Below are 23,720 nucleotides of genomic sequence, written 5' to 3'. Positions count from 1 at the left end.
TTAAATAAATGAAATATCTACAAGAGAAATTTAAAAGTGCCTATAAAAATAGCCAAATTAGATTTTTTTTTTTTAAAAATTTTACCATCTTAAATGCATTTTTTCAAAATCTGCAAATTATATTAATCTTTCCTACCTTTTGTTTTAGAAAAAATATAACATTCATTGACAATAAAAACTAGTCTAAATTTTGTGGCAAATTTTAAAAAAGGCGCAAAACCATTAACAAAATAATAAATGCATAAATCCGAAAGTCCTAGTTAAATTTACGGAAACAAGCTTAAACTTTTATTAATGCTGAATACCAAAAAAAAGGGGAGAACTAACCAAAATTCCACAACTGATTTCCTGCTCTACTCTAATAATATTTAAGACCATTTTACTATGGAGTAGTTTTCTGGGAATATGATACAGAATCACAGGAATGAACACCTGCAAACCTACTCCACATCTTTAAAAACAATGCAAGTAGATTCTAGTAGTAAAAAATAAAGAAATCAATTAAATTTTCTGCAATTTAACAATGCATTTATTACAATTTTTAAAAAAATTAAAAACCATGGCAATAAAAGTTGCGAGTGCATTACAAAAATAGGCATTTTATTGATTTTCTTTTTTTTGGTTTAATATCTATAGTGATCAGGCTTGAATGGACCATCCTTATCCAGAGACAAGTATTCAGCTTGGACGTTTGTCAGTTTTGTAAGTTTGACACCAAGATGATCCAGATGCAGAGCAGCAACTTCTTCATCCAACTGAAATAGATTTAATTTTTGGATAATTTAGTAACTGCATCAATAGAATAATACTAATTGTTTAAGTTACTTTTTATCTAAATTTATGACATACTAAACAAAGAAAATACACTGAAAATAGAACAGGATTTTTATTTTGCTTTTTTTACAAGTGTCATCCAATTACAAAATGTTCTGTTGAGATGTTATTTAAACCTTTTGCAGTGCAGTGTTGCACTACATGAAATACCCAACTTCACTTGCTTCTGAAATTACTCGATTTTAAGTGAAAAAATAGTTTAGGATTCACTTTTTTATTAATAGATAATTTAAATCAAGCAGATCTATTATTTTCAGTTATAATATACAATGTAAAATCCTATTTTTCAAAGAATTGTTAATTTTTTTTCTAGTATAAAACAAATTGTTGGGGAAAAAATTTCAACATTTTGTAGGCATTCTAAAACCAGTTATTCTATAGATTTTTCTATCTTTTTAAGAGAAAGCATATGTAAACGTTGAATAAAATTAGGTGTTCCATCAGCTGGAACACTACACCGATCTATAAGGCAGAATGCTATGACAGAAAGAGAATACCTGTTTTATCATTTCCTATACTTTTTTTCTTTTCTTTTTGTGGAAAATGAGCTCAATTCAAGAAGTAATGTTAAGGAAGTTTAGAATTCTTAAAATGATCAACTAAGTTTCTCAGAAATGCTTCAAACTCAAAATTCAGAAGTACTCAAATGCTTCCTTTGAAGCAAATCTTAACAATCCCCCCTCTCTCTTGTGGTTAACTTTGAGCAGTGCCGAATCTGCTACACAATGTATAAAGTAATATTTTTTTTTAATTCAATTGCAAGAGATTTTTACTAATTTTCATGCTTTACTGCAACTCTCACTTAGTTTCACTTTTCAGAGTTCTAGTATTTCAGTGTTCCAGCTAAGAGAATACTCACAGAATCAAAATAGAGAATACAATCTTAGTGAAATTTAACCTGTGTACTCCTTTAAGCCTAAATAGGTTATCTGCAATATTTTTTGTTCTGGGTTTAAAATTCAAAAAGGTAGTGCACTGCAAAAGGTTAAAAAACATCATAACCTAAAATAAGGGTTGGATTAGTTCTAAATTTTTTTTTAAATAGACATTCTTAGCAGAAGTTTTTAAGGCATTATTTCTCTTAACAGAATGCTAATAAAATGTTATACAATCCACAACTGCATATGCAGTTAATAAATATATATAGCTCCTGAAGATTGAAACATAAAATCATTAATTACGTGCAAAATGTCTAAAGTTCAGAAGAATTCATTAGATTAAAACTTTAACCATAACAAAATTTAGGGCGATTTACTTATCTTTTCCGGGGTTTTATAAACTGAAGCCTCCCTCAAAGTTAAATTAATACGATACCCCCTATTATTTTCTATATTTCTTATAAAAACAAAGTTTATATATACAATTCAATTACCTTCTTGGGCAGAAAATAGACACCAACAGGATAATTTTCAGGTTTTGTCCACAATTCAATCTGGGCCATGACTTGATTAGTAAATGAGTTACTCATCACAAAACTAGGATGACCAGTGGCACAACCTAGATTAACTAATCTTCCTTCTGCTAACAATATGATGTGGTTTCCATTAGAAAGCCTATATCTGTCGACCTGCAAATAAAAAATACGCAAGAATGATTAAAAGAAAATACGGCATGATAATAACAATGATTAAAATGAAAATATGAATGATTAAAAAGAAAAAGGTTAACAAATTAAGAAGCCTCTTGCATAATAATCAAAATAGTTGCAATAAATAAGTTGATTACAAACATAAATATATATTAGTAGAAAATAATGATGAATATGAAAAGGTTTTTTCACTGATTTTTAATGAAGATGGAATAAATTTTGCTTAAATACATTTAAAAAAAAAGCAAAATTTTTTTCTTAAGCAACAGAACTATATGAGCCATCCCTTTTACAACAGCATTATCCACCACATGGCTAGCAGATTCGTATGTGAAATAACAAAAAAAAATCTGCGATATATTTTTATTTGCTATTACAGTACAAAAATATCAATAGAAATTCAAATCTAAAAGACACTTTATCACCAGTAGTAAAGAATTAACAATATTCAAGAGTGACTATTCAATATATTATTGAAAGACACACCCATGCAATGAGAAACCAGGTAGCAGCTATCAATTTAATTTGTTTTGCTGCAAAAGTCTATACTTAACAACAAGTAAATTATTAAACATATTTAACATTAATAACAAGTAAATTATTAACAGTGAAATTATTCAAAATTAAACTAATCAACTGCAATACAGATTACTTATAAATATGATGAATTTGAGAACAATGTCACAATTAGAATTTATTTTCTGCAATTTCTTGCAAAAAAAAGTTCTCAAAATTCATAATCTAGAGTTGGTTCTTAACAATTAATAAACGACTGATCTATTCTTTATTACACTTACCTGAAAAGTACTTACTCCTTATTTAAATTTATCATTTTAGCACTGATCATTTGCAATTGGCTAATCATTTTTATGATAAACCCAATTATTCTCGACATCAAGTTTGAAAATTTCAGAAAGAGTTCTTTATATTTAATAAATACGATTCCAATATAAATATTTATTAATATAAAATGCTCCTCATCTGAAATTTTAATCCCAAGCATCAATCTAAATCTCCTTATGGCAATGAAAGCTTAAGAATATTACATCATTTTAAAATTTGATATCCATAAAACTTTGAGTCTAAGGAAATACAATATCCATTAAATATCATCCATAATTTTTTTTTAATTATCAATTATAAGAAAAAAAAAAATCAAACATCTTTAAAGTTATATATTTTTAAATAAAAATTTCACTAAGTAAAACTAACCTGTGGCTTGATGTTGATTTTTTCAACTGCATTTGTCTCAAGCCATTTAACATCAATTTCAATGTCAAAATGTCCAATGTTACAAACAATTGAATCATTCCTCATTAGCATGAAATGTTCTCCACGAATAATGTCACGGCAACCAGTTGTTGTAACAAACACTTGTGCTGACTTGCAAGCTTCCTCTAATGTTGTCACTTCATAACCTAAAATTAAAAGTTTTTAAAGTTAAAAAATATTTTCCCTGTATGTTAACTAAAAACATTAAATTAATTTACTGGTTAATATAAAGAAAATTCAAATTGAATATTAAAATATATAATATTCATATAAATTATTTTATATTCCAAGTAAAACATAAAATAAAAGGTAATTAAAATTTGATAAGAGTTGAAAATTTGATAATTAAATTTATAAAAATACAAGAGTATGATGAGTACAAAACATTGATGTATCACATTTTAAAATAGAAACCACACTTACCTTCCATTGCCGCTTGAAGTGCATTGATAGGGTCAATTTCAGTGATAATAACTCTAGCACCAAAGGCTCTCAAAGAAGCAGCACTACCTTTGCCTACATCACCATATCCACATACAACACATACTTTGCCAGCAAGCATGATATCAGTTGCACGTTTAATACCATCAGTTAGAGATTCTCGACAACCATATAAGTTGTCAAATTTGCTCTGTGAAAAAAAAAAAAAAAAAAAATCAGCAACAAATTAAGCTATTACATCTTCATATTTTTAGTTTATTTTAAAATATTTTCTTATATATACTAATTTTTATCATGAAAAGGAAGAAATCAATAAAGTTTCTAGAATGTAGAAATTTACTAATCAAATAACTGAACAATACATAGGCAAAAACAAAAATTGACAATTTTTCCTCGCTTAGAACAATACTATTTGGAAGTTGTTGTTTTTTTAATTCTTTAATTATAAAATGCAATTGCTCTGCTTATATAATTAAAAATAAAAATTTCATATTTTTCAAAAGCTGAACAAGAAAACGTGAAATCATGCGTGTATTTTATGCAAAAGAATATTTAATGCAAAAGAATTTTTCTATCAATGTTTTGGCATATTTTTGATAAATCAGAGTCGGATTGGAATAATAAGAGAATTTTTAATAGACGAGGCATTTTAACTTATTACCTTTGTCACAGAATCATTAACATTTATGGCAGGTACTTTCAATGTTCCATTTTTCAACATTTTGTATAAAGCATGAACACCAGTAGTAGTCTCTTCTGAGATACCACGAATACCTTTAAAAAAAAAAAAATGAAAAATTGTATTTTAGACATTGAAAAAAACATTTATTTGAATTGTTTTCTTCTTAAAACTAATTCAAAAAAAAAAGAGGAAAAATTCAATTACCAGGAAGGAACTGGGGATATTTTTCATGAACCAATTGTGTAAGATCACCACCATCATCCAAAATCATATTCAAAGGTTTACCATCAGGGAAAACAATTGTCTATTAATAGAATAAAATAAATCTCAAACCTGTATATATTTATTCTAAATTTTATAGATAAATGTCAATTTAGTTATATTTAAGGCACAACAGCTTTTTTATCACACTGTTCTAGTTTTGTCATATTCCATAATTAAATAAAATGGAAAATAATATAAAATGTTAAATTATGCAATAATTATTATATAAAATGGAAAATATAGCAGAAAATAACTAATTTCACTGTACTACATTATGTTAAATATCTAGATTTTTGCTATCAAAAGAAGTATTCAATGTTAAATAATAATCCTGAATATATTTATGCTTTAATTATTTTATTTTATATTTTCACAATAAAATTTATACATTCAAAGTGTGAAAAGAAATGAGAATTTGATCTTAAATCTGATCAATGTCTACATAAAAAAAAAAAAAAAATTAACCTTCAGCCATCCTAGCTTGAAAGAAACTATTGTTCTTAAATGTAATAATCTAATCCAAGATATATCAACAAAATAATTATCATTCCCGCATCGACAAATAATATTAAAAAGGCATATGGTTCTTTTACAAAAAAATTTATTTACATATAAAACCATGAATATCCTGAAATAAAACAAAATGTAATAGTTCCTTTGTCATCCTGCTTGCCAAAGTAAATATGTATTTCTATTAATATCTCGGCTACAATATGTATTTTTAACAGTCACAATTTTTATATTACAATTTCTTTAACCACTAAAGAAAGAAATTTTATCAGCAACTCGAAAAAAAAAATGCAGTGAAAATAAAACAGAACTAGAATTAGTATAAATTTTTTAATGGCCTGTATTAAAAATAGCATAGGTCACAAATATAAGACACACAAGCAATTTCTAAACATTCATTAGCCAGTTAAAGAGTCTTATCACAGAATGTCCATTAATTTCAAATATTTTACTCACTTGTTCAATACACCAAATATATTCTTCATCTGTTTCACCTTTCCAGGCATAAACTGGAACACCTCTAGCTGCAATAGCAGCAGCAGCATGATCTTGAGTTGAGAAAATGTTACAACTTGACCACTGGACCTATATACAAGTATGAAAATAAATTGCAGTCTATGGAATTATTTATCATAATACTTTAGTACCTTTAAAAGTGGGAGAAAAAAAGAAATTGTATTCCCAATTAATGTAACTTTTCCCTCAAAAACAATAAAAAATGTATACTTAAAATTAAAAATTTGTTTATTAAAAATTAACTATATACTAGAGTCCCATTCTTTAAGCTGAAAATTTATGGGAATAGTTCTTAAAATTCTTTACCTCTGCTCCTAATTCCAGAAGGGTTTCAATAAGTACAGCTGTCTGTATTGTCATATGTAAACAACCAGCAATTTTTGCACCCTTCAAAGGCTGAAGTGGTCCATATTTTTTTCGCAGTGTCATTAAACCAGGCATTTCATTTTCAGCCATGATGATCTCTTTTCGACCAAAGTCGGCAAGAGACATATCAGCTAAAATATAAATTTCGAATTAAACAAAGATTTAAAAAAAAAAAAACATTTTAAAAAAATTACTTTAAATCATAAAACTAAAAATGAGTATCAAGACATAAATTTCTACATTTAAATACTTCATCTCTCTAATTAGAATCTTTATCATTTCTTTAATAAAAACATTTTATCATTAATGATAAATAATTTCAAATCAAATAAATTTATCTGAAAATATACATAAAATGTTAGCTTCAATCCTATTTTATAATCAACTAAAGAAAAAAAATACAAAAAAAATTGTTTAGGAAATTTAATTTAAATAAAATAAAAATAATCCTATGCAGCTACTAGAAACTGGGCATTAATATCAAGATTTAATGCAATCCTACAGGCTCTTACTTTAATTTTTTTAATTAATTTCCCTATTTCATTATTATTGCATTTCATACTTTAAGGCAGTTTAATCTTAAATTGCATCTTTTGCATGTATCTAGGAGCAAATGATTTTTAAGTGGATTTAATAGTTTAATAAAGCTAAAGACTTTTTAGCATTAGAATGATTTTTACGATTATTATCTGTAAATTTAAATAGGATGTCATCTGGTACCAAGTACTTTCTCCTAATTTTTTGCCAACTTTAAATTTAAAATCTATGAAAGACTAAATTAAAATGTATCCAATAAAAATAGAAAGTATCACTATGTAAATATCAAATTATTTATGTAAATGCCATATTGCAATAAAATTATTTATTACATTTTCCTACAGACATACTTCGATTTTTAATCATTCTATTTTAATTTTGAAAGTTCATCTATTTTAATTTAAAAATACTAAGTACGTCCAATAAATACCAAAAGAAAAAAAAACTGCAACATCAGTAACATTTTATGTTCAATAGAAAGGTTTCTTTCAGTATTTTATTTTCCGATAAATAATTATAAATATGAAAGCTTTGTTGCCTTTGAATGTTGAGGATATGAAATCATTTAAAAAAGTTTATAAAAATGTTCCAAGATTTTGCAAAAAAAAAAAAAGAATTTGAGATTCTTACAAATTAAAGACTGTTAACCCTATAATGCAGAACTTTTCGTTTAAAAAAATATGTTTTGAACAACTACATATAATTTTGGAAAATTTTAAAAGAATTATTTTTTTCATTAATTTTCATACACGAAAGCACTACATTATGGATTAAAGAATATCCATCCAAGTGTGACAATCCACATTATAACATTTCTGCAGTAAAAATAAAAGTCTTTTTACCAATATATCTTTAACAATGCAAGAAAAAAAATATTTCGAGAGTATTTTTAATGGTAGAATAATTCATACAACATCCATCTTGGTGGGGTTTTTTTTTCCCTTCAAATTTCAAGTTTAAATCTAATTCTAGTACCGTGTTTGCCATATGATATGTCGGTCTTTTCTACAAATATTTTTGAAAAGCATTTAAAAAGGAATTTCCAAAAAAACTCCCTGTTGCCCTTTGGAGCAGTAATATGAAGCTAATAAATGGAAATAAAAAAGTGTGGCCAAACGGCTACACAATGCAAGGGTACTACAGATATCTTTTAAGATCAAAATTGATTATTATCTAAAATTTATTCAAATTATTAAACAGTTCCTTAACCATGAAGACAATCGATACAAGATTTATAATTATGAAATATCAGTTTGAATCATTCATAAATATAAATTTTATTATGTCTTAAAAGAGAGAACAGTTTTTGAATGATTTTCAAAACACATTTCATAATTTCATTCAGATAAAGCAATTTTCAGGAACAAAAATACTACTTACTGAATTTCCACGATTTGTTAAAATTTAATTCATATTTGAATTCATAATCCTTTTTGATTCGGATTTTTAAACAACAATAGTTAAATTCAGTACTTGAAATTTGTTTCTACAAGGAACAGCTATTTCTTGTCGTACAAGGCTTAATGTTTGGATTGTACCACTGTAAATTTTAAATGCATCGTAATACTACATAATACACAAACATAATTCAAAGTGGAGGCAGAATTTTAACAATCCTCATGATATTTGGCTTTAAAAGGTGAAATAAATTTTTTAACACTATGTCTTCATGGCCACACATACAACTGCATATGGAGGTATTATCCCTTCCCCTACCATACCCCTTCCTACTCATCATTACACAACTTAATCATATACAAATTTAAATAACAAATAGACTTTATCAGGTATCTAGAAGTGTCTTTTCCTCTCTGTGTTTGTAAAGAATAAGAAAACATTTTATTCAGTACTTTGAAGTAATAATGCACTATCATCAAAAAGGAGTATCAAAATGCATCCATTTTTAAAATAATATGCAATGTATATTTGAACAAAATAACAAGTAAATAACGGAGATGTTTTTCTCTACATTTTATGTTGTATGATACTTTTCTCTACACCTTAATACACTTTAAAAAAACTTTACTGGAAAATGCATGCATTTAAATGCATTATCCGATTTAAAAAATACAGATAAAAGGAAAAAAATTAAATGAGATACAATGCTTATACTGTCAACAGTTTCTCTTATTTCACGTAATATCTCTTAAAAATTTTACCCTGAACATAATAATTATTTAAGGAATCTTGACTAGAAAAGATGCTAGAGCCTATTACATAACTTGTATTCAGGGCGGCTTTTTAAGCACAGTCGGATAAAATTCTGAAAAATTATATAATAAAAACTACTTACCAACTTTGTACTTCATTTTGTCTGCCATGTTTTTTCGAAAAATAGAGAAATTTCAACTGTACTTAATGAAACAATGGATGAAGAAGTTCTGCGACAAAACACGTGCTGCCGGCGAATTTAAGTGAGGAATGGCCGCCCGTTTTGAAATCTCTGGCAACCACTTGAATTTCGTCATGCAGAGACTGCGCAGTAGGCAGTTTTTTCCGTAGCGTTTGCTGCTGCCGTAATCTGCACACCTGCATTCCAAACCCAACTTATGAAACAGAAATTTAATTTCAGTCTCTAAAATATTCTGCAATGGTGGATCTAAGTATTTTGCGGCCGTTAGCAGTGCATATTATGAGGTCTATTTTTTAATAGCTAATCAATTTCAGCCCATTGTTAACAATCATTAATTTAGATTAATATTTTTTATCTTATTTGTGGATATTGTGTGTCATTCACTTTTGTACACAATGTTACTGGAGCAAATATTCAGTTTCATTAATAATCTAATAACTGAGTAAAAATAATGAATCATATAAAAATCTGACCAATTGTACTTAATAAAATGTTAATATTTTCGTAATATTTTATAGTTCATAGTATTTGTATTTTGAAAAAAAAAAAAAAAAAACTTATTTATGTTTATAAGCTACTAAGAAGATAAATTTTTTAATCAATTCATTTGCAGCCTTCCCTCTAGCAACCCTAAAAGCTGGCTACTCTGCCTAATTGAGAATACACTAATGATACTCTTTATAACATAAAAATGTTTATTTTAACTAATCACTGAAAATAAAGATTGAATTTTTTTAGTAATTAGAGAAATTTTGACCAAACATTTAACAATTTTTGGTTATAATTAAATTTATTTTAAAAATAAACTAATTATGGTTTTATTTAGATTTAATTTGTTAATATGAGTTAGATCATTTTGGGATTTGGATTTATAAAGATAATTTCAATTATGTTAAATCCCCTTCCAAAGGATGCATCTTTTAATTCTTTCCTCAAGTGCAGAAGAGGATTTCTGATAATACATTTATAGAGGGACCCTAGGACTGGGGTGAGGGTCGCATGCAAGTCGATTAAAAATGCTATTAATTTATGTTGCCCAATGAATAATCTACGAAACCTTAATAATAGAATAATAGACCTTATAAAGTGTAACATACAGAAAAATGTGAACATTTTGTGAAGTGTAATTGGTCAAGTTTTTTTCTGTATCATTACATTCACATAGTTATAATCATATTTATAAATAGTCAGCATGTTTTTAAATATAATTGCATTTCAGTTTAAAAATGCTGTGCAATCATGAGTCCTATAAACAAGAATATAAATTAAAAAAATACATATATTTTCACAAAATAAAAAATTAATCTAAAATTAATCATTAATATTTTAAATTAAAAAAAAATTTGAACTGCGAATCTAAATTAACTAGTTTATTTTTAAAAAAAGTTTCATAATGTACATTGCCTGGCGCCACAAAATGTCTAAATCCGCCACTGCCCAAGCATTAAGTAGGTAATTTCTTTCTTTTTTTTCTACTATACTGTATTTCATTATATAATAGTTGCTGAAATTTTTTTTTATGCTATAGATATATGTATTAAGAAACTCGAAAGCATTGTCTATGCCGACATCTCAAAAGAAATAGGTCCACATTTGTGTCACAGAGGACACAGAACTTAAAAACAAGACATTACTTTTTCTAAAAAATATATTCAACCCAGTGTTTTTTAAAATATAATTATTTACAAAAAAATAGTCAAATATGAAACTATATACGTCAAGATGTATCTTGAAATTCTGGCAATTTCGATTTCCTGACAGTGACACTGCGAAACATTATGTATTTTTTACAACTGTATTTAAAATTTTGAATTAGCTTCATTGGCGGCGACACTTTTCGCAAAACATTTATCACAGTTTATCTTCTAAATCCAGAAATACACTTTCAAAATTATATATACAGAGAGAGAGAGAGAGATTAATATTAGAGAGAGTATGAAAGATTTGTGAAGTATATTAATATGTCAAAAAATAAATATTGCTTTTGAATTTCTTACATTAACAAGAGAATAAAGGGGGGGGGGGATTATAGACACTGACTTCAAAATCTAACTAATGGATAGTATATATCAGTTGAAAATTGCTAAGCGACTCCAAAATACATGTAAATTTCTTAAATAAGACCAAAAAGAAACAATGCGGTTTATCCTCAGAAGTGAACTTAATTGTTCTATCTGAGGACACTGGACGTTAATGGGTTAATGCACTTGCTCAATCTACTGCTGCACTGTGGTTGAATTGGTTATCATGAGGCAATGCATTAAAATAAAATTTCGTAATATAAAATTAATTGAATTTTGACACTTAAAGATGAATTCCTCTCCAAGTAATAAAACTCAGAGAATTTGAATTTCATTTCGTTGTAGTTATATCAAAACATTGTAAGTCAAATTTTCCAAAGCATTTTATAGATCTGAAACACTAAGCTACAACTGCCCCAAAATTGCTGTATGTTATAAAATATCAGATGTCATATGTGTTCCAATTACTAATTACAAAATTTCATATAACAGTGACAATTTAATGCTTCATTATTGTATTTGATCCAGATTTCAGCAGTTTTAATTATGTGAATCTTTATTCTTCGATTTGAGAAAATGTGTAATTATCAATAGATTCGTCTATTCTACTAATTATTATTATTCTAGCCGCCTTTGGGGAGCAGTTGCTTCGGCGGGATTGATGCTTTCTACAATTTTTAAATAAATATTTTATGTAAGTTTTACTTAAAAGCCCTTCAACAAAATATATTTAAATTTCAGATTATGACAGATTTGAAAACACTTAACACTTCTTAAACGTACTATTTTAAGAAGGCTCACATCGTTTTGATCATAGTGCTATGTACTTTCTTAATTCTCACCTAAAAGATAAAATGTAATTTGAAGTGCAAGTCAATTAAATAAAAACTTTTTTTGCTGAAAGAATTTAAAAATTTTTCATCATTGCTTACTTATGAAATTGAACCTTAATTTTAAGTATAAGAAAATTTCAAAAAGTTTGCTAAAAGGATACTTTAGACAGAAATCGACTCATCACGAAAAAATAAGCCTATTTTCATATTTTCATTATTGACAATGAAATTAAAATCTTGGATGAAACATTAATAGAAACAATGAAAACGGTTTAAATTTCTTCACAATAATAAAAGATATTATTGTAAAATAAATTTTGAAATATTTTTTAATTTATTAAAAGTAGACAAAAAGCACTATCATTGAAGCGATAATTTTGTGAATTTTAGAATGAAATATAAAATGAATAAATATTTCATTTTTTACTGTAAATTTTTTGCAGTTATGGTAGAAAAACATCGAACTTTTACTAAATTTAAATCAATTAAAATTTCAAAAAAAATCTCTTTAAGATGCATATCTTTATTTTCTAAAACACATCTATGACAAATTTGACAGCTCATGATCTCATTGTCTGTAAAGCACCGATTAATACATAGACCGAAACACACATATTCTCTCTTACTATTATCAAAAATATTTTAAAATGTGTTAAATAAATTTTAATATAACTTAAAATGTATTTTATATATTTTTATTGAAGCTATACAAAAATTATTAACTACTTTACAAAAATTATTTGGTGAAGCTTTACAAACGACTAAGGAAAAAAAAAATTGGATTAATCGAGGATGCTAAAAATAAAATATATATATAAAAAAATAATTCAATGTTTGCTAAAATAATTGATAATAGTATAGGTTTGAGAGTCATTTACAAAGAACTATGAGAATTCAATTTGACAGGTTATTTAAGTTGAGAGGTTACTGTTTAAGGCACCGTCCTCTTCATCTAACTACGGTTCAAATTCATGAGGCCAATCATGAAAATGCCATTGTAACTACCAAACGTCATACCATAACTTCGAAACCAATGCTCTTTTTTTTTTCCGATAAAGAAATTCAAATACCTAAGATAAATAAATAACGTATTAGCAGTTAGTCATCACAGCCAATTTAATCATTATAATTTATTTGTGAAATGAAGCATTTTAAGTTAATTGAATGCAGTTTTCCAAGCGGAAATCCTATTGGAGTCATGTTAGGCATGTAATGAGATATGTATTTTATATTTATATAAGAAAGATTAAAAGTGACTTTCCGAAGTTTTAAAGTCTTTTCATTTTTTTGATGCATTATTTATATTTTCTTAGTCATGCAGTGACTTCAGGAAAGAAAGAAATATTCAATTTCAAATTAAGAAAATTTTAAATATACTCATAATAAATTGTTAAACATAGCATAATTTCAATTATTTTGGTGTGAAATGGAGATCATTATGATCCGTGCAGTTGAAGCAAGGGGACCCATGTTTTCGGAAACATTCCTTTAATGATCACATTTCACACAAAACAAACACGAAAGACAAGACATCAACGCGCGCACCTTAACAAAACAGCATATCATCTCATTATTATTACAATCGCAATGCACTGTGGGATGCTTATCTCATCAGGCATCGTCATCTATTATTCAAAAGAGAAGATAAAGTAATGCAAGTTTCATTTTAATTTAATCGATTTCTTCTTTTCTAAAGGTCTTTTAACGAGCTTCGATATAAAATCTTGAAATTATGTTATAAAACTGCATCTTAACAAAAACAAATTCACATTTTCTTTAACAATATACATATTAATATCTTTTTTTATTAATTGTATTAATGTGTATATATATATATATATATATATATATATAAATTAATTTTATTATCAGTTACAGAGATCTACAATAGAAAGTTACCATTACATCACACCGACGGGCAAACAGAAGTTTCCAATAGATAGATTTCGTCCAAAATTTCGTAGAAAATTGTGATAAAACTGTAATTACAAATGTTATGTAAAAATCACATTGCCTTGCAATCAAATTGCAAATTTCAATAGTTTAGATTATTACGTTTTTGACTGACGGAAAAAAAATATAATTAAAAAATATTTCTTTCAGACTCCTCGAGGTCTAAAATATATATATTCATAAAAATTGGGAATTCGAAATTTTAGAGGCTAATAATACTCTTTTTTTGTCTTTGTATTCTACATATATAAAAAAGAAAAAAAAAGACGAAATGTTTCTTTTTCATTTGAATTGCAATGCACAAGTAAATGAATACAGCAAATGTGAATATAATCAGTTGTCATTCAAAGTAAATATCAACCTGAATGCTAAATCAATCTTTGTTAATAATGACCATTTATCTCTAGTTTCAGATTTTAGTAAAGAAATTTAAATATATGTTTAGGAAATAATTTATTTCCTTCTCTATAGATTTGAACCTGAATTTAATAATGGCATCTACAATTTTAATATAATAAATTAGTCACATTTTTTTTATTATTTTTTTTTCACATAAATAAAGTTTAAACATAATCGCTTTCCCTACTGCCAATTCCAAAAAGAAAATTTATTAATATAAAAATCAAAAACCTAATTTTATCAATTAAATTAGTCAACTTATTTTTTTTAATTTTTAATTTTTATTTATTTATTTATTTGCATAAATAAGGTCTAAACATAATTGCCTTCCCTACCGCCAATTCCAAAAAAAAATGAAGATTTTTTTTTTTTTTTGCTTGTTTATTTATTTGACTCAAAACGGATCTAAAATGTTGAAATTCGGGAAAAAGAAAAAAAGATAAGTGGATCAATCTTTATAACTATAGTTTCGTGTATAAGAAGAAAAAAAAATGTGATTTCAAAAAAATCTTGTAGAAAAAAATGCAGTGATAAGATATCTTACGAAACTTCTACATTTACTTGCCTTATCACATTGTGATTTCAAGCAGACGTCAAAAGTGTGGATTACGGCATTAAATTGGTGCGATAAGATCGTGGCATCATATGTAACAGATAAGACTTATACTTACTGGCAGTTATATTGCTTGGCAAATCAAAATAATCTGAAATTTAATGATTAAATAATTAAAGAAAATTTTGAACTAATATCTTTGATTTATTACGACTTTTTTTACCAAGAAGAATTAACATTTCAAAGCCTTCTGAGACATGCAAAGGCCTGCTTCATGCAAATAAATTCCCTGGAAATAGTAATTCCATTTGCTAGTTTCAAAAAAGAAATGTGTGTGTGTGTGGGGGGGGGCAATGGAAATGCTCTCCCGGAAATTTTTTCGCATACCTTCTAATATGTTATCCCTCTCCTCCGAGAACAGAGTGTTAACTTTCAGCAAGACCGTGAATACTATAAGTATTCAGCGTTTTATTTTCAGAGTTGAGCATTTTGTGCTTCTTAGAGAAATGGAAAAAAAAAAATGCATTTTGGACTCCTTAGGGATTTGGGAGGGAAAGGTGGGGGATTAAACCAAAATTTGACACAGAATTACCTTATTATAACAGTATCACATATAAATTCAATTTTTCTATATTGGTGTGTTCATCGTATTTACGTGCTTTCAAATATACAGACGATCCACACCGTGACGAATTTGGTTCATAATTTGATATGCATCTATACTTTAAATGCTATCTTTATGTAATTAATTATATTCATTTTGCTTATTGCATTTGTCGTGTTTAGAGTTCATTAGTAAATCTCTTGTAAATAGATTTCAAAAAAAAAAAAAAAAAAAATATTGATAGAAGTCTGCAAATATGAAACAAAAGTTACATATCAAATTTCATCCATTTATCTCAAAGTGTTTTTAAGTTATCTTGTTCACAGATAGACATACAGTCAAATTTCGCATAACGAGTGAATAAAATGCAAAAAAGTAACTCGCTTAAAGAGCGATGTTTCGCAGAACTAGTGGTGAGGAGACACCGTAAAGTCACATGCTGGATTTGTTTGTATCAGTCTGCGTTGGATGCTTTTCTGAAGGGAATCCTTATCTCTACATGGAGGAAGTTTGGGTCCGATTGGTTGTGGAAGGCAACTTCCAGGGGTTTGAGTTAGTGCCTGAGGAGCCTTAATCAATGAGATTTTGGATTTAGAGATGGACACATCAATGGATTGGTTGAAGTACGTACCTAGAACTATCAAAGAACATATGGAACTGAATTCTATATCGCAGCAAAAAGTTGCGGAAGAGATTTGGTCAGGAGGGGAAGAAATAATAGAAATAACAGAATAGCAACCTTCCAGTAAAATAAGGGCGATGCTGAAAGCATAGGAAATTATTTCTTCGCTTGTTAAAAAGCTTCACCTTAATAAGGCAACAACTATGCATGTTATAAACTCATTTAACGACAATGCTGAGTCCCATTTTCGTCACATTTTGAAACGTTACCAAAGACAAATGTCTTTAGACAATTTTTTTGTAAAAACCATGTATTATAAATAATAAATTCGATTATTATAAACTTGGTTCGGAATTTATTAGCTTTACTTAATTTTTTAGAAAGAAACGCATTTTACATCGATTCCCATGTTTTTTTGTTGTTTTTTTTTTTGTTGTTGAACGAATGTTTCGTATTACAAGTGACTCAGGGAAATCTGCAACGAAAATTCGTCAGAACTCGAGTACGAATTTTTTACTGATTATAACATTTTCTCTTTGTGTATTTCGTATACAATAAAGTAAAAATAATACAACTTAACCAGGAAATAACGCATAAAATGATGAAGAGATAAAATCGGATAAGTTTATGGACGTTGAGAGTTAAGATAGTATGACCTTGTGAAGGAAAAAAAAAAAGTACTTTTAAAAAGTATTTACCTAGATCATTCATGATGAATCAGTTACCTTGGAAGTTTATAAGGAAACATAAGTCAGAGCCGTATTTAAAATATCGTTTGATTTAATCGTTTTATCATGAAAGTCTCATAATACAGTATTTTTATAACTTCGTTTACAGAAATATGCCAGAAATAAAATCGTTTTCAACAGTTATAATGAAGTATTTTTGACAAAATGAGTGTAGCAACGTATTTTTGATATTCACTGATTTATCTATCATAACGGTGCATTTTTTGGAAGAATTATTATTTTTTTTTTTTTCCTTTTCTTTTTACTTTTTCGTATACGAAATATACAAAGGAAAAATATAATCGTCAGAAAATTCGAGCTCGAAATTTCGATAATTCTTCACATTTCTTACCTGAATCCGAAAAAAATATTTTTGGAATTAAGTCTGTCCGTCTGTGAATAATCACTCCAAAAATATTTTGAGCTAGGCGAATGAAATTTGATATATGGTCATCACACCAAATTTGTAGATTTATATCAAATTTCGAACGAAATCCATTCAGGGGAAGCCCGGTTTTCCGAATATAATATTGATACGATAACTACAAAAAGTAGAAAGCTGTATGGATAAAATTTGGTATATAGATTTAGCAGCTAAAGTGTAAATAACTATCAAATTTGCAACCAATTTAGAAGTTGACTTTCTGTCCGTCTATTCTTTCACAAACATGCAAACGCGATTACTCAAAAACGTAATAATTTAAATATATCAGATTTGAATGTAATTTTGTGACTACAATTGAAATCAAATTTTTATTTTCAATCGATTGAAAAAAAAGTCGTCCATAATATATACTTGTTTTTCATCCCTCTACTAAGACGCATGGAACTCTTATGTACGCAGTCTGAAAATAAAAATACGAGCACGCCTAACATTCACAGCCGTGAGGAAGATTCAGAAATTTTATGCTAGGGAAAGAGAGATAATATGCGAGAAAGTTTCAAGGACACTACTTCGTCTAGTTTTCTTCGGAAATTAAAAAAATATATATATAAAAATTGGAAGTTTTTCCAATCAACTTTCTCATAAAGATGTATTTTCGAATTCTATAGGCTAGACCGTTTGATCTATAGCTATCAACCTCTGTGCTATATATGCTTTAGAAGGTAGAAATGTGCACTATGAAACGATTTTTTAAAAACTTTTTATTAGAATTTTAATTGAAAAATTTAAAAAATATTGGAATTTTTCCACTGTAACTTCTTTTTTTTCAGTACAAAAATGAAATATATACAGGGTGTCTCAAAAACCTTGATCGCGGCTTTTATTCCTTAAATATTGATTATAGACATATACTGTAAATTACAAAGCTGCATAAAAAAAGGTGTAAAATGTTATGAAATCGATTAAAATTTTCAGGGGATTAAACTTCAAAAAATTAAAAAAAAAAAAATTTATACGGACCCTGCAGAAAAAAAAATTTCCAATGAGTAAAATGTCTCCAAATTCTCTAATAAGGTGATGTACAAAATTTCAGCAATTTATCACAAAAAGTCTCAAATATATGAAACTACATAAATGCTGACTTAAACCACTTTTCGATGCCTGGATATGAATTCGCAAAGAGGAAAAATCATGTCGGATGTTCGTGTTTTAGGGGTCGTACACAAATTAACAAAGAAAGTAATGATTGAATAAATAAATAATAATTTCGCTATTTATTGTTTCAAAAATATTAAAAATTTGTAGAAATAATAACTTAAAAGAAAGATTACATAAATTAAAGGAAATATTACATAAGGAAAGATTACTTAAAAGAAAGATTACATAAGTTTTTTTTACAAGTTCATTGATTGTGCTATTTTTAAGTTATATTCTGTAATTCATGATATAAAATTTTAAAGTATTTTTCAGGAAACATAGATTTTAAAATCTGCATTTAAAACTAAAGATATGAAGCATATTTAGTTTTCTTAAAATGCATTCCTGCGTCGCGTCATCTGCACTGAATCTGTAAACATTTGCATTTTAATTTGTGATTGACTCTTCCCCAACTTGTTTTAACATATCTTTGTGAGTTTTCATGATAAAATACTGAAATTTTGTACATGACCTTATTAAAGTATGGGGCACATTTTACTCACTGGGAATTTTTTGTACTGGGTCCGTATAAATATTTAAATTTTGTATTTTTTTAAGTTTAATCCCATGAAAATTTTAATCGATTTCATAACATTTTGCACCTTTTTTTACGCAACTTTGTAATTTACAGTATATGTCTATAATAAATATTTAAGGAATAAAAGCCGCTATCAAGGTTTTTGAGACACCCTGTATATACATATATATAAGTATATGTGTGTGTGTGTAATGATATTTTAGAATCTAATTTAAACTTAGTTGATTTCTTAATTTTTAGCTCAATTCAGCCGATATTAACTTCATTTTAAAATATTCTCTTATTTCCGGATCCTATTTCATTTTTTCTATTTAATTTATTCAACACGAATTCTAAAATTGATGAATCGGCTAAAAGCCGAGTTCGGAGCTAAGCAAATCGGAGTTCCCAAACACCGAGTAAAGGGATAAAATATTACCGATCTAAACAAATTATGATTCTCTATGATTCCCTTACCTGTGATTGACACGTGTTAGAAATCCCTATTAAAATCTCCCAGTATATACTCACAGGGATAAAATTTTCATTAGCTTTTTCCTCATTTCGTGTTGTGTCGTTCTGTGTTGTGCTTATCGCTTCTGCTTGTACAAAAAGTCATGCCCGGGATGGAAATAAAACGAAGTTAAAAATGCAGTCTTCTTCTCTGACTTCGGCCATGACTCTGCTTCAAAAATTATGCTTATATATATATATATATATATATATATATATATTATTTTGTGTTATTTTCTATTTTTAATTTGTAATTAATTTTAATATTTTAAGCGCAACTTATTACGATACACATCACACAAAATAAAAATAAAATATAACTTGCATGAGTACATTATACTTGCATGAAAAATTAACTTTATCAATGAGTTACCAACACGCTGACAAAAGTACAAATAAAAATATTAATTCTCACTTCAAATTTAAAAAAATTAATTTTTATTGCGTGTCTATATGAAATAAAATAAATACGAAACTATACTTTCTAGAAAAATAAATGGAAAACAAGCTTTCCATGACATTTAAAACACTACGTCATAATTTAATAATTCAGTGTTATTTAAAACAAACATGACTGAATATATACAGGATATTCACGTTAATCAGGGCTCAGCAACTAATTTCTGAACTGTAAATAAGATTCATGTCTAATTAGAAGAATGGTCTAAATGAAGAAAACAATTACATTTTATATAGTTTGAGTCAATAGAGATTCTAATGAATTACAGAATATCAATATTTTTACTCAAACTTTCGGTCCTAACAGGCATATTTAATAAAATAATTTTAAGACTGTAATAAAAAAAAGTTTCACTCTTTTGCAACGAATACTGATTTGAGTTATGAAATCTGATATCAATATTCTATAAAAACGCATGATTTTAGACTACTTCAATGACCATCTTGACATAAATACGCCAATCAGTGCTCGGAATTTCTCCAAATCTGATTGATTTAAATGAATAAAATCGTTGATTATCCTGAAATAACAATAACTCCGTCAGATAACTCACACAGATTCGATCACAGAAGATTGAATTATAATTTTTTTTTTTTTTTTTTTTAGGTTAGAGTGCTAAGAATATTTTACTATATATAGTTCATAGGACCGATAAATTGTATAAAATCAATTTTTACACATTTTTTTTCAAAAGTATACTTATTGACTGAAACAAAATAAATTATTATTATAGACGCTCATTTAAATCCTTTTGAAAGTAAAATTGAAAACTGAACTGTACGATGATCCAGAGAAATTTATGATTCATCTTAAAAAAATCGTATGGCTTTGAGAAATTTTATGAATTTTTAAAAATATTCTGTTGTTCACATAATACTGCACTTCTGAAAAATTTTATTTTCTACGCTCATAACTTTAAAAGTTTTCTTTTCTTTCTTTCTTTTTTTGGTTTTAAAATTTGATTCCAGCAAAAAATAAATAAAGAAAAAAAAAGTGTATTAATTGTAGTTTGATCAATTCCGTTTCAAATTTAAGTTCTCATTTTAGGGCAGATTACAAAAAAAGTGAAAAAATGCAGAGTACGATGAACAAAGCGATACAAGACTTATAAAATAATTTGAGTTACATACTATTATAGTATTTATATCAAATAGTTAACTATATAAAACAGTAGGACTATGAAAACTTGAAGCTTAAAATTATATTGCTGAAGAAATCATAAATACCAAGTTACATTGTTGTTTCTTGTTTCTTATGGCACTTGCCACTGACAAGCCCTCTGTTACGAAGACAGCGATTTAAGCCTGAGGGGGAACGTCTCTTATTTTTTATAGCAGCGCCAACTAGGGCCAAGAGTACGACTTTGCCACTCACGCATCATTCATTCGCTTGCACAACCCCTTTTTACAGGAGGGCACATTCACACATCTCACAGATAGAACAACAGAAGAGCAACCATGCCCAAACCAGGACTCGAACCCGGTACGCCCAGATCACGGGGAAGACGCGCTACCCCTATGCCAGGACGCCGGCCCAAGTTACATAAAATGTTTAATTGAAAATGTCAGCGACCATTAATCCCAGCGAACCAGCTGGCCGTGAAAGGCGGGTAGTTTAAAAAAACTGTGGAAATTCCGTAAATATTCATATTTTTTAAATATCTACATCCTAGTTTACTATCTGTAAATTGCAAAATGAGAAAAAAAAATCAAAATGTTCGAAGCAGACCATTGGATCAAAAGATTCCAAATTTAATATGTAATTACTTGCTAAATAGAATATCATTTTTGAAAATTTTCAATAGATTTTGTAGTTACAAATTAATTAAAATTTTAATGTTTCTCCTCAATAGCTTCGATATATATTATGGCACAAAACTCTTTTTTTACACAACTTTTTCCCGTAATACTTTATTTCAAAACTTTTTTTTCTAAGTACGATATACTTTTAAAAAAAATATTTTTAATGTGCTTTGTGACAACATTTATCTTTTCTTAGTACTGCATTTATACAGAGGCACGTTGCAACGATATTAAATGCATTCTTTGGTACACATGATCGCTGCTGTTTAGTTAAGAGTAAACTTTAAAATTAAATAAAAGTGCTAATGTTATCATTATCATGCTAAGCTGTTTCGAATTAACATTTCGAAAATTCTTTAAAAAGTTTGAATAAAATTTTTATTAATTTTTCTTAACAATGAAAAACTAACAGCGCATACCTGACTTTATTTTTTTTTTAATGATAAAGATCTGCAAAATTTCTATAAGTTGATTTTTTTTTATTAACCTTCAAATTCGATATTCGACTGTATGTATATATTTAAGGCTCTCAAAAATTGTTTTTAAAATTAATGTGAGATTTGGTTTCTTAATTTTTTTTTTTTTTTTTTTTTGCCGTCAAAACAGTCAACAAATCCTTTTCAATTGCTTATTTTCTGATCTGCATTTTGAAATTTGCGCAAATTCAAAAAAGGAAATTTCTCCTCTTCTTGAGAAATTGTGTTTTCAAAAGTTTCTATCACGTCAGAATAGCGTATTTATCACTTTGAGTAACAGAAACAAACATTCTTTAGGCAAAACAGAATTTCGCTTAAAAGGAAAATTCTTTCCTCATTTCTGCGCTATCTAAATAGATAATCTTATAACCTTTGTTGACACTGAACAACAATAGGCATTTTTAAAAAACACATTACTTCCGCCACTATGTTTTTCAACTCTACGAATCAACAAGCTGAAATACAAAACCGGATTTATACTTCAGATATAGTTTTATGAAAACATCTCAGGCACAAAATTGAAGATCATTATCAAACTTTTTATCATTGATCAAGATTGAGTTTCTTATTCAGACCTTCTTTCTTTTTCTTTTGAAACAAAAGACGTCAAAAAACTTATTGTGAAACCAGATTCAAAATGATTGGACAATAACCCATCTTAAAATTTCTCCCATGTTTTTTCATAAAAGTGTTATACTTCTTCCCACTCCCACATAAAATTATTGACATTGGGAAATGTCGCAAGCTTCCCAAGTAGATTTTTAATTTCAGAATCTCGTACACGAGACTTGAGAATTTTGTGCTTTGTACTATAGTAAAGAAAACCAAATATGCAATTCGGAAACTTTTTTTCCGTCGGATTACGAAACCTTTGCACTCCGAAACATAATTATTCACCTGATACAAAGACTTGTTTATTGCTCCAAAAAATAAATATATATAATTGTTTTAAGTTGAATTCTTCCGTTTAACTAATTTCCATCTTCTTACTACTCTGCAAGTACTTTTAACAATAAAAATTAATTAAGCAGGTATTTTTAACAATAATAATAAACCGCCAAAATGATGCAACATCTTGAATGGTGCGAGTACCATTCAAGTTCGAGTTAAAGGGTTAATATAGGGGGATTCGAGTTCAAAGGGTAAATATAGAACGTCAATTTGGGTTACAACATCACATACCAAATTTCATTTATTTAAATCGTTGCTTTTGTTTCAACTATCGCGTTTACATGCGATTGAAAATATAGACAGACACGACGATTGATTCAAATCTACACTTTAGATGCTAAAA

The 23,720-nt window shown here is 27.5% G+C and overlaps 1 protein-coding gene across 1 annotated transcript; it reads right to left on the bottom strand.

The window, feature by feature from the left end:
* Window positions 1-506: 506 nt before the first annotated feature.
* LOC129963526 (adenosylhomocysteinase A-like) lies at window positions 507-9,461 on the bottom strand. The gene is made up of 9 exons (XM_056077961.1): window positions 9,304-9,461; window positions 6,414-6,604; window positions 6,048-6,176; window positions 5,022-5,121; window positions 4,797-4,909; window positions 4,118-4,325; window positions 3,635-3,840; window positions 2,207-2,401; window positions 507-755 (listed from the first exon to the last, which is right to left on the bottom strand). The coding sequence occupies exons 1-9, from the start codon at window positions 9,329-9,331 to the stop codon at window positions 624-626; spliced, it is 1,302 nt and encodes a 433-aa protein (XP_055933936.1). The 5' UTR covers window positions 9,332-9,461; the 3' UTR covers window positions 507-623.
* Window positions 9,462-23,720: the final 14,259 nt, after the last annotated feature.

This window comes from Argiope bruennichi, chromosome 3, assembly GCF_947563725.1.
Source record: "Argiope bruennichi chromosome 3, qqArgBrue1.1, whole genome shotgun sequence".
NCBI classification, from domain to species: domain Eukaryota; kingdom Metazoa; phylum Arthropoda; class Arachnida; order Araneae; family Araneidae; genus Argiope; species Argiope bruennichi.
This window is presented reverse-complemented; position numbering and strand designations above follow the sequence as displayed.